At 36.2% G+C, this 24,106-nt stretch overlaps 1 protein-coding gene across 1 annotated transcript in view; it reads left to right on the top strand.

The window, feature by feature from the left end:
- Nucleotides 1-24,106, top strand: part of LOC127423171 (arf-GAP with dual PH domain-containing protein 1) — a 43,952-nt gene that overhangs the window by 6,893 nt on the left and 12,953 nt on the right. Inside the window, exons 2-6 of the mRNA XM_051667295.1 lie at nt 10,529-10,659; nt 11,604-11,695; nt 13,288-13,370; nt 20,096-20,208; nt 20,929-21,075. Coding sequence (XP_051523255.1) covers nt 10,529-10,659; nt 11,604-11,695; nt 13,288-13,370; nt 20,096-20,208; nt 20,929-21,075 — 566 coding nt within the window. The remainder of the gene's footprint in view (nt 1-10,528; nt 10,660-11,603; nt 11,696-13,287; nt 13,371-20,095; nt 20,209-20,928; nt 21,076-24,106) is intronic.

Genomic DNA, 24,106 nt, shown 5'->3' with positions numbered 1-24,106 from the left:
TGAACAATAACGATGATATTTTTACTGATATTTCAAAATTAGTATTTATTGAATTGAAGCAACATGTGCTAACTTAAAATTTCGTTATTTATAGACAAATCATGTTGAAAATGTGTGTATCAAATATGATACAACAGGTTTTTGAGGTATATCTCTCAATCATCATTCCATTCCATTCATGTCCACTACAATAAAAAAAAGCTTTTAAAATACTGACATATAATTTTTAAAGATATATTTGAAGTGTAATTAATTTTGCATATGCAGCTTGCTCTGATATTATATACAGTATATCCTATGGTTTTTACATATATCTCATGGTTTGTTATTTCAGTGTGAAAAAAAATTATGAACCTGTAAATGAGCATGATATGGGCTCTTTAAAGGTATAAATAATGTATAGGGATAATCACTTCTGAATAGAATGTTGATGAGTTAGAAAATATATGGCAGCACAAGCCAGAACTGCCTGAACTCTTTGGTGAGTTTCACCAAACCCATGCATAGATGCTGTAAGAGTCTATTTTTTTAATAGTGTTTGATGAATTTAAAATATTTCATAATTTATTATTACCCCTTTAAATATATTCATGTTTACACATTTTGTTACATGCTTGTTTCTTTATGCAGAATTTGTAGTATTTACAAGTATTTACATTGAGTTTACATTGATATTTATAACAAATGCTAAAATAGTACTGTCTCTTTAAGAACAGTGACTGTTCAGCAAACAGTTGAGTGGTTTATTTACCACATCCGTGCTGTGTTTGATTAATCTGACTGTAAATAGAATGGGTATTAAAAGAGACTTAAATAAATAAACAAAAATGGATTGCGTGGATCTCAGCTTTAAAAGATAATTCAATCTAAAAGATAATTGGACCGGGGGGCTCCCGGATGTCAGGGTACATGAACATTCGGAAACAACGTGTCGATTTACTGTATGAACATGTTGGCTCATTGGTCAAAGATGTTAGTCTAGCACAGGGGTCAGCAACCTTTTTGTCACGTTTATGTGTTTTGTTCTTGTTTTCATGTCTTATGTTTAAGTTTAGTTCCTGTTCCTGTCATGTGATCTTGTCATGTGTTTCCCCTGTTCATGTGTCTTGTCTTCATTGGTTCATTGTTTGTTATTAGTCTTGTCTTTTCATTGGTTTAAGTTCATTTAGTCTTGTTATATTGTTTAAAGTTTAGTCTTGTGATTGGTTGTCTTGTTTACCTGTTACCCATGTCCTTGTATTTAAGCACTCATGTTTGCCATTGTCTAGTGCAGGGTTCCTTGAGAGACAAATATTTGGCCTACGCCAAAGGCCCGCTCACACCAAATCCGTGATGATTATGTGAGACAAACTTCCGACGAAAGGTCTATACACAGAGTGTTTAAAAAATAAAAATGAAAAACTATTTCACCCCTGTACAGTAGGCGGTACTGTTGCTGTTCTACAAACACTTATACTCTCCAACCCTGCCCAGCAGCCAGTGCTAGAAATTAGTATAGTGAACGCTGTTAAAGCATTTATTTCCCTAATGTGGCATAATTGTTTCATTATGTTCTTTCCATTGTGTTGATGCATTCTAAGGAGTATATAATCTGTGTTTTTATGTGAGCGAGATGATTAAAGTGCGCTGTTGCATAAATATACGTCCTATTTATATTTGCACATGTATTTTGCTACGAGTATATTCCAAACAGACTCCTGAAGCCAAATACTTTTTTTATAATGTCTGGATTAATGCCTGGATAATATAGTACAAGCTACTGTGATACAAATACACGTGGAATAGTGCACATTAAGAATAACATTGTACAGAAAATAATATGATGCATAGGCTAATATTTAAAAATAATTTATGGGCAAATTTACCATTGATTAAACTGATTAAAAAAATCAGTGGTAAAATACACTGACTACCACCCCTGGAGTTCGCTAGTTCGAATCCCAGGGCGTGCTGAGTGACTCCAGCCAGGCTTCCTAAGCAACCAAATTGGCCCGGTTGCTAGGGAGGGTAGAGTCACATGGGGTAACCTCCTCGTGATCGCTATAATGTGGTTAGTTCTCGGTGGGGCGCGTGGTGAGTTGAGCATGGATGCCGTGGTGGATGGCGTGAAGCCATGGCACTATGTCTCCGTGGCAACGCCCTCAACAAGCCACGTGATAAGATGCGCAGGTTGGCGGTCTCAGACGCGGAGGCAACTGGGATTCGTCCTCCGCCTCCCGGATTGATGCAAATCACTACACGACCACAAGGACTTAAAAGCACATTGGGAATTCCAAATTAGGGAGAAAAGGGGAAAAATCCAAAAAAATAAAATAATAATAATAATAATTTATAAGAAAACGTGCTCACGGTCATTTCTTCATTGAAATTATTGCAATACTTTGTTATATTATCCTTAAGAACAATAAAAATTTTAATGCTAATAGGTCTAATAATTAAACCTGCAATTAGGGAAAGTGCAGGAGATCCCGTTTGGAGATGAGCAGGAACAGACTCGCATGGAGGACATGGAGATACAGATTGTTCATTAAAGTTTTTTTGTTTTTGTTTTCTTCAGCAGGCAAAGTTGCGTAGTTTTGTGTATCTGTATATAAACAAAATGTTCATAATTGTTTGAATAAATAAAACAGGCTACTAATACTGAGAAAAAGAACTAATAAAAAAATATATGAATATTTATGTGTGACTCTTTTAATAATAAAAACAACAATAGTAATAATAATAATAGCAGCACAAAAAAACTGTCATTACATCGACGGCCATGGCCCTTGACATTGTATTGTTGGCAGAATTTGGCCCTTGGTGAAAACTAATTGGAGAACCCTGGTCTAGTGTCAGGTATTGTTAATGTAACGTAGTCCATAGTCAAGTCAAGTCAAGTTGTTCATGTTTATGTTTTGTTTTGTTCATGTTTGTAGTCAGGGTTTTGGGATTCCACGTTTGAAATATAAACTGCACTTGGGTTCGTCACTTTATCATCATCATCTTCATCATTGTCATTGCCAGCAGCAGCCACTCGTTACACTTTTTGACATGGAGTGCCATTTTTTTATTTTCCTAGTTAATGGCTGTGCCGACATCCCCCCCCCCCCCCCCAGTAAACAGATGTAGTGTTTTCAGACCTCAAATAATTCAAAGAAAACAAGTTCATATTCATTTTTAAACAACACAATAATAATGTTTTAACTAAGAAAGAGTTCAGAAATCGATATTTGGTGGAATAACTCTGATTTTCAATCCCAGCTTTCATGTGTCTTTGCACGCTTTCCACCAGTCTTTCACACTGCTGACTTTATGCCACTTATTGGCACAAAGATTGAAGCAGGAATTCACCAGACACTGGAATGGAATATCGCATATCGCGGCGCCGTTTTGTGGTCCTCTTCAGCCTGTCATGACCCGTTCAGCTTATCGCAGCCCATTCGGCCCCGTTTCTCAGCCGGCCCACTGGGAAAAGTTCCAGTTCTCCCTATGAACAGTCCGCCCCTGTGTAGAGATACTGATTTAAGAAGCATTTGGAGTGCTCTTAATTTTTTTCCAGAGCTGTATATATATGTTCATGTATGTGATTTTCCGAAGTTTGAGTCAACTTGTGAAAATGTTTCTATTTTGCATTTTTCTAATTTAATTGTTTTTTTATTTTATTTTTTATTACAAATGATATTATCAGCATAACAGTTTGAGTGAAAACCCAATGATTATGATGTAATCATGATCCTGCATGTGAATTTTCACAGAGCATCTTAAATGCTTTAATAAAAGAAAACCTGTCCTTTTGTAGGCTACTAAATTAGTTACAGTTAATGTCACAAATTTGCTTATTTGATTACTTATCACGAAATGTTGTGCAATCTTAAATATTTCATATATTATGTCATACTACATTTTCAAAATCACACAGAGGGGTAATTCCTAGCACGCAATCAACAGCGAGAGTGGAACAAGCTATTTTACTTGTATGAAGTTTTGCACACCTGCATTCAATCTACATCTTGATGTAATCCTCCCTCATGATCACACAGTGTGTTTTCCTCAGCTGAATCAGAGACTAAACATTATTAAAGTGTGACGAGACTCACGCTGCGCATGCAAGCCATTCGCACATCACAAGCCGATCAACTATTTAGCCATTTTCGGTGAATCACACCTACAAAATCCTAAAACTTTATTTCCAGGTTTAATTAATATTTTGATTAAACTCAGATTTTTACGTTTTCTCTTCCAATCTTTTAATGTAATTTTGAGTGTGACTGGTTAAAGGAGGGTGTACCTGTTGCTGGGTTGGAAATCTCAAGAATTCATAGTGGTGTTTTCCTTATTACATCACGTGTTGTTCTGAAAGCATTAAGAAACAAAAGAAACACAGAATGTGGGCTGTCATCCGCGCAGTCTGACCGAAGCGAAGCGGGCGCGTTTACTCGCGCGATTAAGCGAACGTGAAGCGCTGCCGGCTCGTGATGTGTGAATGGCTTGCACGCGCTGCACAAGTCTGTTGGGTATACTGCAGTGTCATCACATTTTAACTTTTTGTTTAGTCTCCCATTCAGCTCATGAAAACACTTTGTGTGATCACGAGGAAGGATTACATCAAGATGTAGATTGGAATGCAGGTGCAGAATTCATCTAAATAAAATAGTCAACTCCTCTCTCGCTGTTGCTGGCGTGCCAGTGATTACCCCTCCACATGCCAATGCTGGCACGTGTGCCATAGGTTGCCGACCCCTGGTCTAGCGCATGTTTACATGGTAGGTGGAAAAGTCCCTATAAAATTGTTTTTTAGTATTCTCTTCATCACACACTACTCTCTCTCTCTCTCTCTCTCTCTGTCACACACACACACACACACACACACACACACACACACACACACAGACAGACAGACATAAAATCTTTAAATAATGTGGCATACCCAGAATAAATATGATATCATGTAGCTGTGACAACACATACAGAGCGTTGCAATCTATATTCAGAAATGTGGCGTGTGGGTTTCTCAGGCACATCTTGCAATTAATGCAGCAGTTCAAACAGAAGGCTTCTCAATCTCTGGTGTACCATTGTATTTATTCATGAGTAAAAGTCAGAGTGTTCAGTGCATACGTTTCTATGTGTTATTATTCTTCCATCTCAGACACTCAAATTTTCCAGTCGCTTTTGACACTAAATGCCACTGCATCTGGACTACCTCTGTGCTTTTGTGCTTGCGTATGTGTTAAATGAGCTGTGTAACAGAGACTGGTAACTCTTGCTTTTAAAGGAACACTTCACACAAAAATGAAATTTCTGTCATCATTTACTCACCATCATGTCATTGCAAACCCAACTTTCTTTCTTTGAAAAATATAATGGTGCTGCTTTCCATATAATAATAGTGAATAAGGACTGGGGCTGCCAAGCTCTAAAATATCAGAAAAGCACCATAAAAGTATTATTAAAAGCTTTGTGTGAGGAACTTACTTTTATGAAACTTTTACTGTGCATGTTTTGGGTCATTTTGGAGCTTGACAGCCCCAGTCGTCATTCATGTCATTGCTATTCTTGGGGGGGGGGTTAAATATTCCTTAAAACATGATGAGCAAAACTCAAAGTCGTAGGTGGTAGGTATTAAGTACTGAGCAAGGTGTGTAGTCGCTGACAGAGCCACACCTTGATTAGCAGATAATTAGTCAAGAATACAACCTGACCAAATGGGCAAAAAACAGAACAAAGTCCATTTCATGGTCATAAGTCTCTCTCTCTCTCTCTCTCTCTCTCTCTCTCTCTCTCTCTCTGCAATCTATCTCCCTCTTTCTCTCTCAAAGAATAACATTTCAGTTTTTTTCTACACAGCAAGTCCTAGACACTGAATACACATATGACACAGTTTCTTATTGATTGCGTCACTTTAAGAAGTGAAAAAAACCTGACTTTCAGTTTATGGCTGTCTGTTTCCTCGTAGCCGAAAGCCGGCACTCCCCAAAATACCTTGAGGGTGTTCAACTCTGTGAAAGGAGTTCCCAGCATTACCACTCTAGTCACACCTGAAATGTGGAAAACTTAAGCTTTTCACCTTTGCAGTTTCTCTGAGAGCATGACACAAACACAAGCTGTTGCGTGGGGTGGGAAGAGGCCTTCTGTGCCTGTGTGTTCTTGTGGATGTGTATGTGTGAGTTGCAGGTGACATTACAGATCTTCCTGTCACCCTCCTACTGTAGCTTTGCTTGCTTTTACTTTATAATGAAAACTAACAAGATTAGTTTAGGCCTTATCATTACAGATCGGATACAGTTCCAATCCGGAACGTGCAAAAATGAAGTATACCTGGGCCTTTAGGATTCGGATTTGGGTTAGGGGGTAGAGTTTTTAAAATATGCATTCCTGTTGGTTGATGTACATAATTTACAACAAAAAATACAACTCACTTTTGGAGCTCTGTGGTCATTTCATCCAGAAATTGGAGCTCAAAGGTGCCCATACGTTCAACAACACTTCCAGCTTTGACCACTGGGGGCACTGATTCAAATTTCAGCAAGCACAGACCCATTTCAGCTGCAAAACTTTTGATCTACTGTCAACAAATTCACAGTGTAATCAGTCTGGACATGAATACAGGTGGGCTCATAAAATTAATAATCTATCATTATATGAATATTCTTCCATTACCAGCAATCTGCATTATGTTGGGTGGGGCACTTTAAACTTTTCATGAGTAGGGTATAAATTCCTCTGCAGTGGCCCCCTGGAGTAAGTTATTTTTGCACGTGACACTGCACTGCCGGTAGAGGAGGCAGAGTGTAGACGAGTAAAATTTGTTTTTTTACATTTGTGAGTTCTTGTCATAAAAAAAAAAAAAAAAAAATACAAATAATTATATATATATATATATATATATATATATATATATATATATATATATATACATATATACAGTGGTGTGAAAAAGTGTTTGCCCCCTTCCTGATTTCTTATTTTTTTGCATGTTTGTCACACTTAAATATTTCAGATCATCAAACAAGTTTAAATATTAGTCAAAGATAACACAAGTAAACACAAAATGCAGTTTTTAAATGAAGGTTGTTATTATTAAGGGAAAACAAAATCCAAACCTACATGGCCCTGTGTGAAAAAGTGTTTGCCCCACCTGTTAAAACATAACTTAACTGTGGTTTATCACACCTGAGTTCAATTTCTCTAGCCACAACCAGGCCTGATTACTGCCACACCTGTTCTCAATCAAGAAATCACTTAAATAGGACCTGCCTGACAAAGTGAAGTAGACTAAAAGATCATCAAAAGCTAGACATCATGCCGAGATCCAAAGAAATTCAGGTACAAATGAGAAAGAAAGTAATTGAGATCTATCAGTCTGGAAAAGGTTATAAAGCCATTTCTAAAGCTTTGGGACTCCAGAGAACCACAGTGAGAGCCATTATCCACAAATGGCGAAAACATGGAACAGTGGTGAACCTTCCCAGGAGTGGCCAGCTGACCAAAATTACCCCAAGAGTGCAGCGATGACTCATCCAAGAGGTCACAAAAGACCCCACAACAGCATCCAAAGAACTGCAGGCCTCACTTGCCTCAGTTAAGGTCAGTGTTCATGACTCCACCATAAGAAAGAGACTGGGCAAAAATGGCCTGCATGGCAGAGTTCCAAGACGAAAACCACTGCTGAGCAAAAAGAACATTAAGGCTCATCTCATTTTTGCCAGAAAACATCTTGATGATCCCCAAGACTTTTGGGAAAATACTCTGTGGACTGACGAGACAAAAGTTGAACTTTTTGGAAGGTGTATCCCATTACATCTGGCGTAAAAGTAACACCGCATTTCAGAAAAAGAACATCATACCAACAGTAAAATATGGTGGTGGTAGTGTGATGGTCTGGGGCTGTTTTGCTGCTTCAGGACCTGGAAGACTTGCTGTGATAAATGGAACCATGAATTCTGCTGTCTACCAAAAAATCCTGAAGGAGAATGTCCGGCCATCTGTTCGTGACCTCAAGCTGAAGCGAACTTGGGTTCTGCAGCAGGACAATGATCCAAAGCACACCAGCAAGTCCACCTCTGAATGGCTGAAGAAAAACAAAATGAAGACTTTGGAGTGGCCTAGTCAAAGTCCTGACCTGAATCCTATTGTGATGCTGTGGCATGACCTTAAAAAGGCAGTTCATGCTCGAAAACCCTCCAATGTGGCTGAATTACAACAATTCTGCAAAGATGAGTGGGCCAAAATTCCTCCACAGCGCTGTAAAAGACTCATTGCAAGTTATCGCAAACGCTTGATTGCAGTTGTTGCTGCTAAGGGTGGCCCAACCAGTTATTAGGTTTAGGGGGCAATCGCTTTTTCACACAGGGCCATGTAGGTTTGGATTTTGTTTTCCCTTAATAATAACAACCTTCATTTAAAAACTGCATTTTGTGTTTACTTGTGTTATCTTTGACTAATATTTAAACTTGTTTGATGATCTGAAACATTTAAGTGTGACAAACATGCAAAAAAATAAGAAATCAGGAAGGGGGCAAACACTTTTTCACATCACTGTATATATATAGTAAATATAACATAGTAAACGTGAACAAATGGTTATGTCTGCTGTGCTATTTTTGTTTTATTTATTTCATTTTTATAGCTGTAAAAAACAAATGAACAAATAATATCAGCAGTCCGTTTTGCCTATATGCACTGCTTGACTTCTCAGACATAGTGTGTGTGTGGGGGGGGGGTTCGGGTGGTTAATGAGGACTTTTTTTAAGGTTACAACCTGGTAAATTTGAAAATGTAAAAATGCAAAACGTTTTTTGTGAGGGTTAGGTTTAGGGGTAGGGTTAGGGTTAGGGGATAGAATCTATAGTTTGTACAGAATAAAAATCATTATATCTATGGAGAGTCCTCATAAGGATAGCCGCACCAACGTGTGTGTGTGTGTGTGATAAGCGCTAATGTAAACAGACTTGGCTGCGTGCATAGATAATCGCGCTCGATCAGCATCTGTGAGTATATGAGTTTTAAACTGGCGTGGTGCTTTTGTGATAGTTTGGCTATCTCTTTCAGAAAACAAATGTAGCATATGCCTGAAAAGACTGTTTGAGTTTCTGTTTGTGTGAATGAACCTCATCTGTACCTAATAAGTAGATGTGGCTGGTGCATGGGAAGATTGCATTTAGATATGATAAAATAAGCGTATTATGTGGTTTAAAAGACTGTATGAGTAACTGTTTGAGCGAATATAAATCACAGACGCTTGACCAGTTCAGCCTGTCGGCACAAAAGATTTGAATCTGGCAGCTTGTAACGTAACTGGGTGTTGCAGAAACACATATGCGTGATGCTACTCTGCGGGGCCCAGTTATTATGTATGAAAGGGTTAATACCATGTACCATGTAAAAAATGGCCATAGAATAAAATACAATAAAATAAAAATACAATAACATGTCTAATATAGTATATATATATATATATATATACATAACATAACAACATAAAAGATCAGATGCCATAAACATTTTTTTAATACAACTACACTTAGGCCTACTTTTATGAACTCTCTCCTTTGGCTGAGGTTTTGTGCTTGTCACATAATATTTATGGATAGTATGTAAATAGGGATGCAGGGCTTGTTTCTCCCCTCACATGGCTTGACCTGTGTTCTTATTCACTGTATTATTATTTTTTTATACTTTTTTTATTCCACTGACAAGTAAGAGCCAGCTTTACAGATCACATATAGAGGTTTCGCTACAATTATCAGACAGATTGAGTTGTAAAATTTCAATCATAGTCCATTTCCATCAGTCATATTTTTTTAATTCCCTGACACGTAGTACATTTGATATTGTCTCGACATCATCAACATTTTCAGTTATTAAAAATGACAATGCATAGCAAGCGCGAGTCTGACGAAACAGGTGTTTTATTTAATAGTTCGCAGAGTTGGGGAATGTACTTTTAAATGTACGCCTAAAAGGAGATATTTCCGGGAAAAATTGGACAAATGGTACCCTAAATTAATGTCCCACTTTATCTGTATTTACCTTAATGATTACAAAGCATTGCCGGTGTTCCACATAGTACATACTGTATGTTAAAGGAGCCTAGATGGTATACTATTTCCTATTTCCAATGGATTTTCTAGGTGTGGATCCATGCTTTTTGGCTAATATTATCCACAACCCCCTGTGCTACAGAAGAGGAGTTTGCACAATTCTCTTTCGACTTTTTTTTTACACTACGAGGTCAAAGCCACCATAGCAGTTTTAAAATATAAGTTAAGAAATAAACATTCTGAGGTAATGCATTTAGCTAGATGCTAACACTTACAATCAAACACAAACAATATGTGGTAAGGCGGTCTGTGGCATCAAGATGCATTTTTATGACATAATGTGTGTGTGATATGACAATTGTGTGTGATAAGCTTTCTATTAGTAACAATTAAAATAACAATTAAAATTCTTTCTTTCATTTTCTCTCTCTCTCTCTCTCTCTCTCTCTCTCTCTCTCTCTCTCTCTCTGTCTCTCACTCTTTCTCTCACTCTTTCTTTACAGAGCCAGATTGGGTGTCTGTAAATCTAGGTGTGTTTGTGTGTCAGGGATGCTCTCTCATCCACAGAAGTATCCCCTGCCTCAGCCAGGTGAAGTCTGTACAGCAGGACACATTTGAGGATAAAGAAACAGAGGTGAGTAAAAAGCCCCCTACAGATGATCCACAAGCAGTTCTGTTGCTTATCATAGAAAACATAGTCAGCTTTTCTCAGATTTGCTTGGGCTTTTGGCTTCTGCAGGACTGGCCTTACTGCAGAAGAGCAGCTCTCTTTGATTTCCATCCAAAATCATCCAAATCTGCAGTAATCTCAAGAGTGACAGAGATTGATTGGCACTTTGTCTACTTTAAAGATTGAGGATGAAAACCATTAGGGCACGACATGAGCCTGTGAATCTAAAGAGGAGAGCTGATGTTTGTGATAATCTTAACAGAGACATGATGGACAGACACTTTGAATCAGAACCGTTGTGTAATCAAGAGATAAGCAAACAACCTGCAGCCTTTGCATTGACTGTAAAAACAAAAACAAACATATAAACCATTATAACAGTTCTAATTAATTAATATGTGTGATACAAGTCTTACTTTTGATATTCTAGTACAGGTTTTCCCAAAGTGTGTTCAATGTGGATTGTTTTCATGCCTTTCACGTTATTTGTACTCTTTAAGTCACACATAAGTGTTGATGTGGCAATTTGCAATGTGAAAAACTAGATTGTGCCCATTTTAATAAACAACTCTGTATATACTGCAAGCATAGAATAGACCTGATTAGAAGTCATGAAACAATCAGTTCAGAAATTCTTGGATATGGGTATGCATTGTTAATTTCACTGCAGAGATCATACTGTAAATTGAATGCTGGCTTCTTTTGATAAACAAACATTATTTTGTAAAATACAAGTTACTTTTGAGAGTTGATCATAAAATAGTAATGAAAGGCACTGATGGCCTGCCGATTTATTTCCCAATATATTTTAGGAAGATTGGATACATATGTTTGGGAACCTCTACTGTAACAGGTAATATTGCATATATTATAATGCCTGTAAACAATATTTGCTTCATTCTCTTTAGTTTATCGCCTCAATGGGGAACGAAGCAGCAAAGGCAAAGTACGAACAGCAAGTTCCACCGTTTTATTACCGGCCCTCCCACACAGACTGCAGGTAGGACAAACACCACATGAGAATAACCTTGATACATTACAGCATCATCTCAGAGATTCTAATGAGAAACAAACTTATCAGTCCATTCTTGCCAGTTAATCCCTTTTGGTGAAAATAGGCAGCTTTAGCTTTAAGGCTCTTTAAGGCTTTAAGGCTGTTTTGTTTTGTTTTTTGTTTTGTTTTGTGTAGAGCATGCCTATTGAAAGAAAGTACAGTTTTGTAACTTAAAAGCTCTTGTTTTGTGTTTTGTTTCATTTTGTTTTGTCTGTTCCCTGTAGTACACACCTATTGGAAAATAGCATCACCTCAGAGAGTCTTAAGATTTGTTTTGTTTTGTTTTGTGTTGAGCATGCCTATTGAAAGAAAGTACAGTCTTGTAACTTAAAAGCTCTTGTTTTGTGTTTTGTTTAGTTTAGTTTCGTCTGTTTCCTGTAGTATATGCCTATTGGAAAATAGCATCACCTCAGGGAGTCTTAAGTTTTGTTATGTTTTGTGTAGAGCATGCCCATTGAAAGAAAGTAGTGTCTTGTAACTTAAAAGCTCTTGTTTTGTGTTTTGTTTAGTTTAGTTTTGTCTGTTCCCTGTAGTATATGCCTATTGGAAAATAGCATCACCTCAGAGAGTCTTTTGTTTTGTTTTGTTTTGTGTAGAACACACCTGTTGAAAGAAAGTAGAGTCTTGTAACTTAAAAGCTCTTGTTTTGTGTTTTGTTTAGTTTAGTTTCGTCTGTTTCCTGTAGTATATGCCTATTGGAAAATAGCATCACCTCAGGGAGTCTTAAGTTTTGTTATGTTTTGTGTAGAGCATGCCCATTGAAAGAAAGTAGAGTCTTGTAACTTAAAAGCTCTTGTTTTGTGTTTTGTTTAGTTTAGTTTTGTCTGTTCCCTGTAGTATATGCCTATTGGAAAATAGCATCACTTCAGAGAGTCTTTTGTTTTGTTTTGTTTTGTTTTGTGTAGAACACACCTATTGAAAGAAAGTAGAGTCTTGTAACTTAAAAGCTCTTGTTTTGTGTTTTGTTTAGTTTAGTTTTGTCTGTTCCCTGTAGTATATGCCTACTGGAAAATAGCATCACCTCAGGGAGTCTTTCATTTTGTTTTGTTTTGTCATTATGACATCAGCAGCAGCATAATAGGATTTTTGAGTTCTCATGCAAAGATGCTCAGTTTCAGACTGCTCACAGTGCTTTCTCTCAAAGGATTAGAAAAATGTTGCCTAGTGGTATACTAATTTACTTCCTGTTTGTGTGTCATTTAAAAATTAGATAGGGTTGCATTTTGTGGTGTGTGTGTGTGTGTGTGTTTGGTTCTTTGGCTGAAATATTCTGTTCACATACCAAATCATTTTTAAATATATAGTCAACATGAAATCAAAATGGACACAGTTAACCTATATAATACATGATTCATCAGTGCACGTTATGCAAAAGTAAAATCAAAATGTAAACTTGCTGATGTCAGATTAAGGAAGTTTAGCAAAGTAAAATGCATTGCAAACTGCATTTCATGTTGACTTAAGATAATGACGAGTTTTCACATAAAGGCATATCATTTTAACACATGAACTCTTGTTGTTTTATTTTTCATTGACAGAATTTTGAGGGAACAATGGATCAGAGCCAAATATGAGAGACAAGAGTTTATACACATCGAGAAACAAGAGCCGTATTCAGCAGGTGAGAATCAGCAGGTGGTGTAGTGGGCTAAAGCAACTGGAAATCAGAAGGTTACTGGTTCAATCCCCACAGCCAACATCATTGTGTACTTGAGCAAGGCACTTAACTCCAGGTTGCTCTGAGGGGATTGTCCCTGTAAAAGAAAAAGTGTCCAAATGTGTAAATGTAGCTGTTGTTTGTGGGTGATGGTTCTCATTTCTCTTGTTTCATCCATAACCCTCTCATCTTTCATTTATTTGTTCTGCTTATGCACATTTTACCTTGTGAGTTCTGTCTAAGAGATTTGTCATGGATCTAGTCAGTTTTATTACCACATAGAATATCTTGTTTCATTACTTAACAGTCTTATTTATTGGGAAGAGAACTCACATTGGCTGACAATGATCTCATCTTTGATACACACAACCACACATACACGCACAAACATACACGCAGTAATGCCTTTCATCTGTGGAAATCTAACCAGACTGCTAAAGGGCATTATAGCTGTATTTAGACATAGAGGCTGAAACTCATTTTAATGTGTGATGGTATTTTGTATCAGGGTAAATGGCACTGGCCACATAGAGCTGCTAGTTGCACCCCAGTAGTGTGGAGGAACCAGATAATGCTACAAAAAAATGCAATTTGGATTTCAGAAAAGACGGCTTTCATGTGTATTGGTATTTTTGCGCTTGCGACCTTTGAATCTGTCTTGTGACATTGTCCTGCCTCCACACTCAATGTCTCTTGTCTATTAATAAATGGGCAAAATGCTCATAGTGAAATAAAAAAATGCAAATGTTATAGATAAATATTTTTCTGTTATAGCACTATATACTGTATATAATATGGTTAACACTACAATAACACTGCAAAAAAGTTCCATTTGTTAACATTAGTAAAAGCATTAGGTATCAAGAACTAAAAATGAAAAATATTTTTTACAGCGTGTTTAAATCTTGGTTAATGTTAATTTATGAATATACAATTGTAAATTGTTAGTTTATGTTAGTTTATAATCCATTAATTAATTTTAAGATATACAAGTTTTATTGTTTGAAATTAACATTAAAGGTGCAGTATGTAAGTTTCCGAAACCCTTGTTATTAATGACACTTGTGGCCGTTAAGTGAACTGCAGTCAGCTACCTGATGCTTGTGCTCGCGCTCGTGCACACACTCCATAGGGACGTGAGCGAGCATCCAAAACAATGATGTAACGTACAAAGAGACTTAACATGATTCACCGACATCATGCTGACAGATGAGGTAGCATAATTAAAATTACACAGTTATGATTGTTTTACTACAAACTTTGAGACTGTATATTATATTTGACTCTCCAGTGCTGGAACAGGGCTAAAATAAAGCGTGGATATAGGTCTGACTATACGAGACTGTAGTTTGAAGTAATCACTTTTCTTTGCATGATACACTGACTGCGTTTATACGATAGCCTATGTCGGTGTTAGCTAGCTAGCCAGCTTTAGCAATAGCTGTTAGCTAAATTTGGTGGATGATGACAGTAGCTGTTTATAAAATAGACTGTACATTATAAATACACTACCGGTCAAAAGTTTTGAAACACTTGACCGAAATGTTTCTCATGATCTTAAAAATCTTTTGATCTGAAGGCGTATGCTTAAATGTTTGAAATTAGTTTTATAGACAAAAATATAATTGTGCCACGATATTAATTTATTTCATTACAAAACTAAAATTTAATAAAAAATAAAAACAAAAAACATTTTTGAAATTGATGACTTGGACCAAATAATAAAGAAAAGCAGCCAATAAGTGCCCAACATATAGATGGGAACTCCTTCAATACTGTTTAAAAAGCATCCCAGGGTGATACCTCAAGAAGTTGGTTGAGAAAATGTCAAGAGTACATGTCGGCAAATTCTAGGCAAAGGGTGAGTACTTTGAAGATGCTAAAATATAACACAGTTTTGAATTATTTTTGATTTTGTTTAATCACAACATAATTCCCATAGTTCCATTTATGTTATTCTATAGTTTTGATGACTTTACTATTATTCTAAAATGTGAAAAAAAAAAAAAAAAAAATTATAATAAAGTGTTTCAAAACTTTTGACTAGTGTATGCTGATACAATTCAGTATTGATGTGATTCCATCACAACTGTCATTTTGATATATCGATGCGCTATTGTTTTATAATAATAGAGTGTATATATTTTCTGTATAACCAAGTTACGTTACAGTAATGAATGGAGCTTTTTGCATTATCTTGAACATTGTCTAGCATTCATTTCATGTGTTATTGTAGTTTACCTTGCTGAATAATAACAGATTAACATTGATTATGACAGTTACTGTGCAGGCAAGATCAAGTTAGCTAAAATTACACAGATCAATCCTTACGGCACTATATTTCACAAGCTTTGCAGTTACGTAAGCTTACCTGTCCAATAAGAAAAACGCCAATTCAGGGTCGGTTTTGATCGCCAAAACCGAACGAATGTCCCTCCAGGAATCAAATGCCCTGCCGATGTTCACTCTAGTTTTTGCTCTACCACGATCACGTTCCCGCTTAGCCAGACGGGATTCAGTAGATAAATGTTTTTTTGTTTGTTTGTTTTTTTGTCTTACTCTGAGTTTGTGTTGGAGTCGGTGTTGTGATGGGAGCCGGATGTTTGCAGGATTTAATCTCTAAGATAACGTTACCTAGTGTCGCAGACTGTCTGTTGATGCTGTTGAATAGTGGAAGAGAAGCGATTACTGAGGCAAGGCTCTCGGGAGCACGCATAAACGTCATATCCTTTGGATTTTCCCAGCAAAACTGACCCGCTCCCTTTGCATAAAAATCAGTCTACAGACTTTAATAGGCAACCTAGGAAGTCCAAGAAGGGCTCATATTTTAAGTTGCGTTACAAGCCGTTCACACATTGGCAAAAAAAAAGGCCAATTACATGAAAATTTTACATACTGCACCTTTAACCAACATTAATATGTGCTTTAAAATTATTATTCATTGATAATTCAAGTTAACTAATGTCGGTAACTAATGTTAACGAATACAACCTTCTTGTAAAGTATTACCATAATATGTTATGACACTGTTATTATATGTTATAATAGTACATACTAGTATATGTTATTATACTATTTTCATAGCTTGTTACCAGACAAAATGCAAATAGTATATGTAAATATACTTTATAGTATAGTATATATGTCATACTTAATAAAATGGTAGTTCTGACTCTAAATTCTGATAGTATAAGCTGGATTCGAAGCACATTTGATATGAATGTGCCACATTGCTATGCTAATTGGCAACCAAAAATAGCCTACAGTTTGGATAATTAACTATATTACTTTGCAGAATAATTTATTTCTTCAAAGTCAAAAGTCAAATTCAACACTTTTTTATTGTCATGTGTACAGAGTACTAAGTACAATGAAATTCTTACTGGAGTGCTTCTCGCAAAACTGAGACCACACGTATGTGCAAAGAAAGCAAGACAAACAGGGAGTGACAGACAGAAAATATACATAAGCTTACAAAATAAAGCAATGTGCATAGAGAATGTGTAGTGCAAATGTAAAATGAGTATGCATAAATGCACTTATATATTAATGTATAATGTAAATATGTATATAAGTGTGTAATAAATAATTATAAATAGCAGCAGTATGTTGAGGTTGCAGCAATGTAATAAAAAAATTTCTTCGTTTTTTTTATTGAACATTGCCATGTTTTATCAGAGTGATGTCGCCACCAAAATACAGTATGTTACTAGACAATGCAAATAGTGTATGTTAGTACTTACGCTTTGGCGTAAATAGTATGTAACTTCCTTAGTGTACATACAGTATTGTATATCCTTCACCATTTTTATGGCACACCCTTAACTTCTGTTTTCTAGTCTAATGTTTTTCATATCCTGGAGTCTGGACTGACCGTTTTTATGGGAAACAGATGGACCCACCAGAACAGGCTATTTCTAACAAAAGACGTACTTTATAAAGAATCAAAGGCCTCTCTCATAATCTCCATATCTCTCATCTTTCTTTCTCTCACACACTTGCTTGATCTCTGTTGTCTCTCGCTCTCTCTGTCCTTTTCCCCTCTCTCCTTTGCTCAGCACTGCAGTTTCCTATTTTAATCAATCGTTGAGACATTTTTTTTTTTTTTTTTTACATGTGCCACTGCTGTCTATTCACGGAGATGAGTAGGTGCTACCCACAGCTCAAGTCTGATAGATAGATAAGTCCCTCAGCACTACTCTCTAGCTCTTTAAAAAAGAGGTGTATTGAAATTAGAGAGCAGCAGTTGTGAATGAGTACAGTGAATTTAGACACACTCTGCCAGCATACAATTGTGTGTTTTTGGAAGTCTGTGTGTGTCCTCCTCCGCTAATAAATGGTGTATTGATCGGCATGTGGAGAAGGCGCAGTTATGGATCGATGAGGTAATGTAGAGTGAATGATTCAGGAGCACTTGTGCAGTGTACCAGAATAGTGCCAGTGAAACAGAAAATACATTTTCTTCATCAGTAAGTAAATTCAAAGAAATAAAAATTTTTGCAACACATTGATTTTACTTAAAAATTTAAGGCAGCAATAAGCTTAGGCTTTCAAGTTGAAGTGGGTTGAAATCAAAATCAAATCAAATTTTGCCAAAAATCATGTTGTATGCAATGTAGATGTCTACTGCCACCTCTTGTTTCCTTGCATTTCTTTAAGTAGAAGTATTATTTTTTTCCAGAAATGTCCACCTTCATATTGCAAAGCACTCGTCTTTTTTATGTGAAATCTTTGATTTTGATATAGTAAAAGTGACAATAACAATTATATTGTTACTGATATTTTAAAATGAGTATTTGCTGAATATAAGCAACTTGTGCTTGGTTTAAATTTTGTACATTATTTTATTGAAAAAGAATTTGAATTTATACAATGATAAAGCAGGCATTTGAGGTAAAGTATATCTCTTTTCCACCATCACATTTCATTAATGCCCACCAAAAATAAATAAATAAATAGCTTTGAAAATTCTGACATATAAATGTTATAGGATATATTTAAAGTTTGAACTAGTATTTATGTGTTTTTAGTAAATTCAGCCTGCTCTGTCATCATAAAGATCTATATATATATATTCTAAAGTTGTCATGTCCAAACTCCCAAACATTTGGTATCTCTGCAAAGCCCAGGGAGTCCTCTGATAATACCCCAAGATTTACTACTGTGGTATGTATAGGCTAAGTCATAAAATAAAAAATAAATACAAATATATATGTTTTGCTGAGTCTCAGGAGGATAATGGCCTTTAAAGACTGATGCATCAAATACGATACAAAAAGAAATCACATATTAAACATTATAAATAGCTTATATTAGATTTTGTTTAATGGTTCAGAAAAGAGCTCCATTTAAAAAAAAAACTCATTTTCCGATGATTATTTATTTCAGGCTTTATAGAGGTAATTATAGGTTACGTGCAGATAATGACAAATAATCTTTTACCGTTTTGATAAATACAATAAATATGTCACATGATTAATTTGATAACTTGATCCATTCACTCAACACTGTAAGTACTGAGATTTTGTTAGTCGGTGAATAAATCCATTGATCAGCATAATTTCATTTTAGTCTCATGGTAAGGTAGTTCAAGAAATTCCAGATTCTAATCTGCCCTAATGTAATTTTTTTATTTTGATAAACGAAGATTGCATCTATTTTGTACATTGGATGTATATCTAGAGCGGGGGGACAGTGCAATTTCACTGGAAAGGAGCACGAGCTTCGGAACAGCGGAGTGAGAAAAGCACACGTTGGGAGCCACGAGAAAACATTGCCGCCCGCTGTTACTCAACGCCACTGATAACAGCTGCAATGAGCATTATAACATTAAAAGTAACAAAACTGTAATAAATGGCCAGATTGCCACTTTTGTTAACACATAAAAATGAAATGGAATCTCCTGCTCAAGAACTGGAGATGTTTCTTCTGCATTAAACACTTACCTGATGAAAGTTATTTAAAAAAGTGGTGGGGACAAAACTGGCAAAGACAAAAAGTGGTAGGGACATATCCCACCCGTCCCACCCATAAATGATGCCTTTGCTTCAATGACACTTTCGGCTCATGTGTCAACTCACATTCTCTTCGGGACTCGTATATTTGATCAATTTGATCACACTCAAACAAACTTGCAAACGTAGTAAATGTTGGTTACGTAATGCAAACTTTAAAATGTTTACATACATAAATGTAAATATTCAAAGGTCATGTACTTTTGTAAAAGTGTTTTGATGTCTTAAGATAGCATTGTGTGAGTAACAGGGTGAAATGTAAGTGTTTATGAACTGATAATCTGCCATTTTACTAGTGATTTGTCTGAAAGGGAATAAAAGTTGTTGTTGTTGTAGTGGGTCTAATGTTAATTTAACCAGGAAAGTGCTGCAAGGCAAGTACAGATTATTTTGCAAAAATGTAGGTATTGCAACTGCTCAAAACATTTTAGCAATAGCATAGCAACGCCCTGGCAACCACCCCAACACCCTTGCATCATGGTGAGCATTGTGGCATGTACTACCCACATAACAAACTGTAAAAATCTAGTTCCATATATCAGTCATATACAGTAAACTTGGACCTTTTTTTACAAAAATACTTTTAAGCTTGTACATATTTATAGACACTACATATGTTAATTACTACATGGAAAGAAAAACCTCTGCTTCAGGCTTGCTAACTGTCTTTTTTAGGGTACAGAGAGGGGTTTCTATGGAAACGTGGTCGAGACAACGGGCAATTCCTCAGTCGCAAGTTCATTCTGTCTGAAAGGGATGGAGCACTCAAGTACTTCAACAAGCAGGATGTTAGTCCTGTCTTTCTCTCTCTCTAACACACACACACACACACACACACACACACACATACACATACACACACACACACACACACACACACACACACATTTACTTCACTATCTAAATGAGGACATACCATAGACTTTTGATTTTTTTAAATAATAATTAATTTAAATAATTACTGTAGATGGCATTATACTTTTAGAATTTAAAGGGATAGTTCAACCAAAAATCATTCACAAACCCCAGTCATTTACTCACCCTCATGTTGTTCCAAACCTGACATTCTTTGCTCTGTGGAACACAAAAGGAAATGTTAGGCAGAGCGACCATGCACTTTCATTGTTTGGAAAAAAGATGCAATGAAAGTGAATGGTGACAAAGACTAACAAACTGCTTTGTGTCTCTTTTTGTGTTCCACAGACAGAATTATCATTTTTGGGTGAACTTTCACCATTTAAAAGAACATTATTAACATAGCTTCATTTATGAATCTAATTAAGGGAGTTCCTGTCCCCAAAGAGAGGTTTTCTGGGGATAATTTCATCCCAAAGTAGGCTATTGCTTAGTAAACACGCACACAATAACTTGTGCTTACCCAAAACATCACAGTCCAGCAGCACCATAAAAATGTAATGTGAGTCTAGGGACTGTCTGGTCAGTTCCTAACATGTTTTGTCATTCAGAAAGCATGCGTTTATGGCTGAACAGTTTCCTTTATTTTCCAGGCGAGAGAACCAAAGGCCATAATGAGGATTGAAACCCTAAATGCTACTTTCCAGCCAGCTAAAATAGGCAACCCTTGTGGACTGCAGATCACCTATCTCAGAGACAACAGCACCAGGAATATCTTTGTGTACCATGAAGACAGTAAGGTATCATGCATTTTTTTAATGTCTATGACCTACATGGATATGAGCTGAATATTCTCTTGTAGAAATGTATCAATTGGCTACAATGAAGACGTGGTCTCTGTCAAGGTCTTATTTTGAAATTGTGTTTTCAGTGCGTAACCATTATCGCATTTAGCATTTTGTAACGGGGTAAAAGGGAAAGGAGGAGGCGAGAACCGGCTTGACAATAAATAATCATTTAATGATTAACTTAAAGTAAAAGACATACAAAACACACACGCATACAGGGCAGCTGCCTGTAGCTCTCTCTCTCCTGAACTGCTGCCTCAGGCCACCTTTATCCCTCTTGTCATCTTGATTAGCCTGATTAGCGTGCATCATCTAGGCCCAGCCCCACCCTCCTTCTTGCAACACATTTATTCAGAGTTTTATTTTCAAAGACGTCATATAATTATTTTTGTTATCATTTTTTTCTTTCCCTGAGGTCCACTCAACGTTTTTTGCTGTAAAAGCAGCCATAATTTAGTTTTCTACAACCATTTTCCACCTCTCGCTGACCTTTAGAATTAAATGGGAATTTTTTTTTTTTGGTGCTGTACCTTTAAGACTCCTATTTAAATACCCTCTTTGCATGTGAAAGGAGAAAGAATGCTTACTCATGGCCTGCTGGTTTGCTGTCGGTTGCAATATAGTTTGGGTTGCCCCTTGAATCCTTCAAAAACAGCCTGAAACTGTTAAGGTCAGACCGAAATTATTAGAAGCCTTCTAAGGTAAAAGTAAATGTCAGTGTTTTTGACATTTTCTGTCTTTCAGAAGCAGCACAACATTGAGCAAACTTTCCCCATATCTTATAGTTATCATCTTTTATTAGATACCATCTTCTGATCTTTAGTTGTTGTTTTTGCAGCTTAAAGGGAGAATTCACCAAAAAATAAAAATTCTCTCATCATTTACTCACCCTCATGCCATTCCAGATGTGTATGACTTTTTTCATCTTCTGCTGAACATAAACAAATATTTTTTTTGAAGAATATCTCAGTAGATCCATACAATGCAAGTGAATGGTGACCAAAACTTTGTAACTCCAAAAAGTACATAAAGGCAGCATAAAATTAATCCACACATCTCCAGTGGTTAAATCTATATCTTCAGAAGCAATATGATAGGCGTGGATGAGAAACAGATCAATATTTAAGCCTTTTGTTTTTACTATAAATTCTCCTGGTGGTGATATGCACAATAATGGAACAAAAGAAGAAGAATATGAAAGTGAAACTTTATGTAGTGTTTGGGTCAAAAGTGACCCCTTTTGAACTTTGCTTCTTTAAAAAAACATGGTTTCCTTAATCAGTTGCATGAGGTTTGGGGACTTTTCCTACATTTGCTATCTGTACACACCAAAAAATTGGACTGGATTCTGGTGGTATATTGGTGTGACAAAAAAAAAAAAAAAAAAAGCTTACACTTATTGTCTTTGGGGTCAAATCTGACCCCACATAGGAAATTAATGGGTGAGACGATAAAACCAAGCATTTTTTTTAATTATTTGTCAAATAAAATCAGTAAATCAGCCACAATGCAGAACACACACACACACACACACAGAAATGAAGGGATGATACTATAACACATCCACAATGCGGAACACACATGCTCACACACCCACACAATCACACACAGGAATGCATAGGTGAGACTATAACAGAGAGCATTTTTTATAGAATTTGGCAATCAAAATCAGCCACACACACAGAAATGAAGAGGTGAGACCATAAGACATTCACAGTGGAGAACACACACACACACACACACACACACACACACACACACGTTGGTGTGGTTATCCTTATGAGGACTTTCGTAAGACATAATGATTTTTATACTGTACGAACTATAGATTCTATCCCCTAACCCTAACCCTAACCCTCACAAAAAACTTTCTGCATTTTCACATTTTCAATAAAACATCGTTTAGTGTGTTTTTAAGCGATTTGAATTATGGGGACACTAGAAATGTCCTTATAAACCACATTTATAGCATAATACCCTTGTAATTTCCAGTATGTAAACTAAACAAATTTCCTCGTAAACCACCCAAACCCACCCACACACACACATGCACATGTTGGTACTCTTATTATTACGAGGACTCTCCATAGACATAATTTTTGTACTGTACAAACTATAGATTCTATCCCCTAACCCTACTCCTACCACTAAACCTAACCCTCACAGAAACCTTTTGGCATTTTGACATTTTCAAAAAAAATATTGTTTAGTATGTTTTTTAAGCCATTTAAATTACAGGCACACTAGGGGTGTACTCATAAACCACATTTATAGCATTTTACCCTCGCAATTACTAGTTTGTTATCTAAAAAAATGCCCTTGTAAACCACAAAAACCAACTCATACACACACAAACACACACACACACACACACAGAAATGAAATGGTGAGACAGTAATACTTAGCACACACCAAGCATGCTCACACACACATGCACGCACACCAACACACACACACACACATCAAAGGCTGAGTTTGAGACAGTTGACCTTTTCCACTGTGAGAAAGTTTACGCTTAGGGGTGGGAGCTGCACCTTCACTGTTCATTTCTGTTTATTGCTGTTGGTTTTATTGATGTTTTATTAATTTACATTATTGAGTTACTGAATTGGGATGTGTGAAAAAATTGATAGGTAACAAAAATCTTACTCTAAGTCTTCTCTTTGTAACACCATGGTCAATAATCATAATGTGGAATCGTTGCAAAAACTGACACTTCAAAACACCTCTAAACATGGCTAAACTTTGACAAAAATATAGTGATTTTTTAATGTCTTTGATAATGTCTAAATAATTATCCAAATGCATAACATGTGATAAGATCTAAAAGAAAATCAGTTTGCTACAACCAGGCAAATGAGTTGACCTCTACAGCTACTGGTTATAGTTGTAATTTCATGTCATTTTTATTTAAAAGTTGTTGTTTTTTTTTTTTCAGCAGATGACAGCAATCTGCCCCTAATGCATGACACTGTAGAGCTGT

The sequence above is a fragment of the Myxocyprinus asiaticus genome, chromosome 32 (assembly GCF_019703515.2).
Source record: "Myxocyprinus asiaticus isolate MX2 ecotype Aquarium Trade chromosome 32, UBuf_Myxa_2, whole genome shotgun sequence".
In the NCBI taxonomy this organism is placed as follows: Eukaryota; Metazoa; Chordata; class Actinopteri; order Cypriniformes; family Catostomidae; genus Myxocyprinus; species Myxocyprinus asiaticus.
The sequence above is the reverse complement of the archived record's forward strand: the minus strand, read 5'-3'. Positions and strand labels throughout refer to the sequence as shown.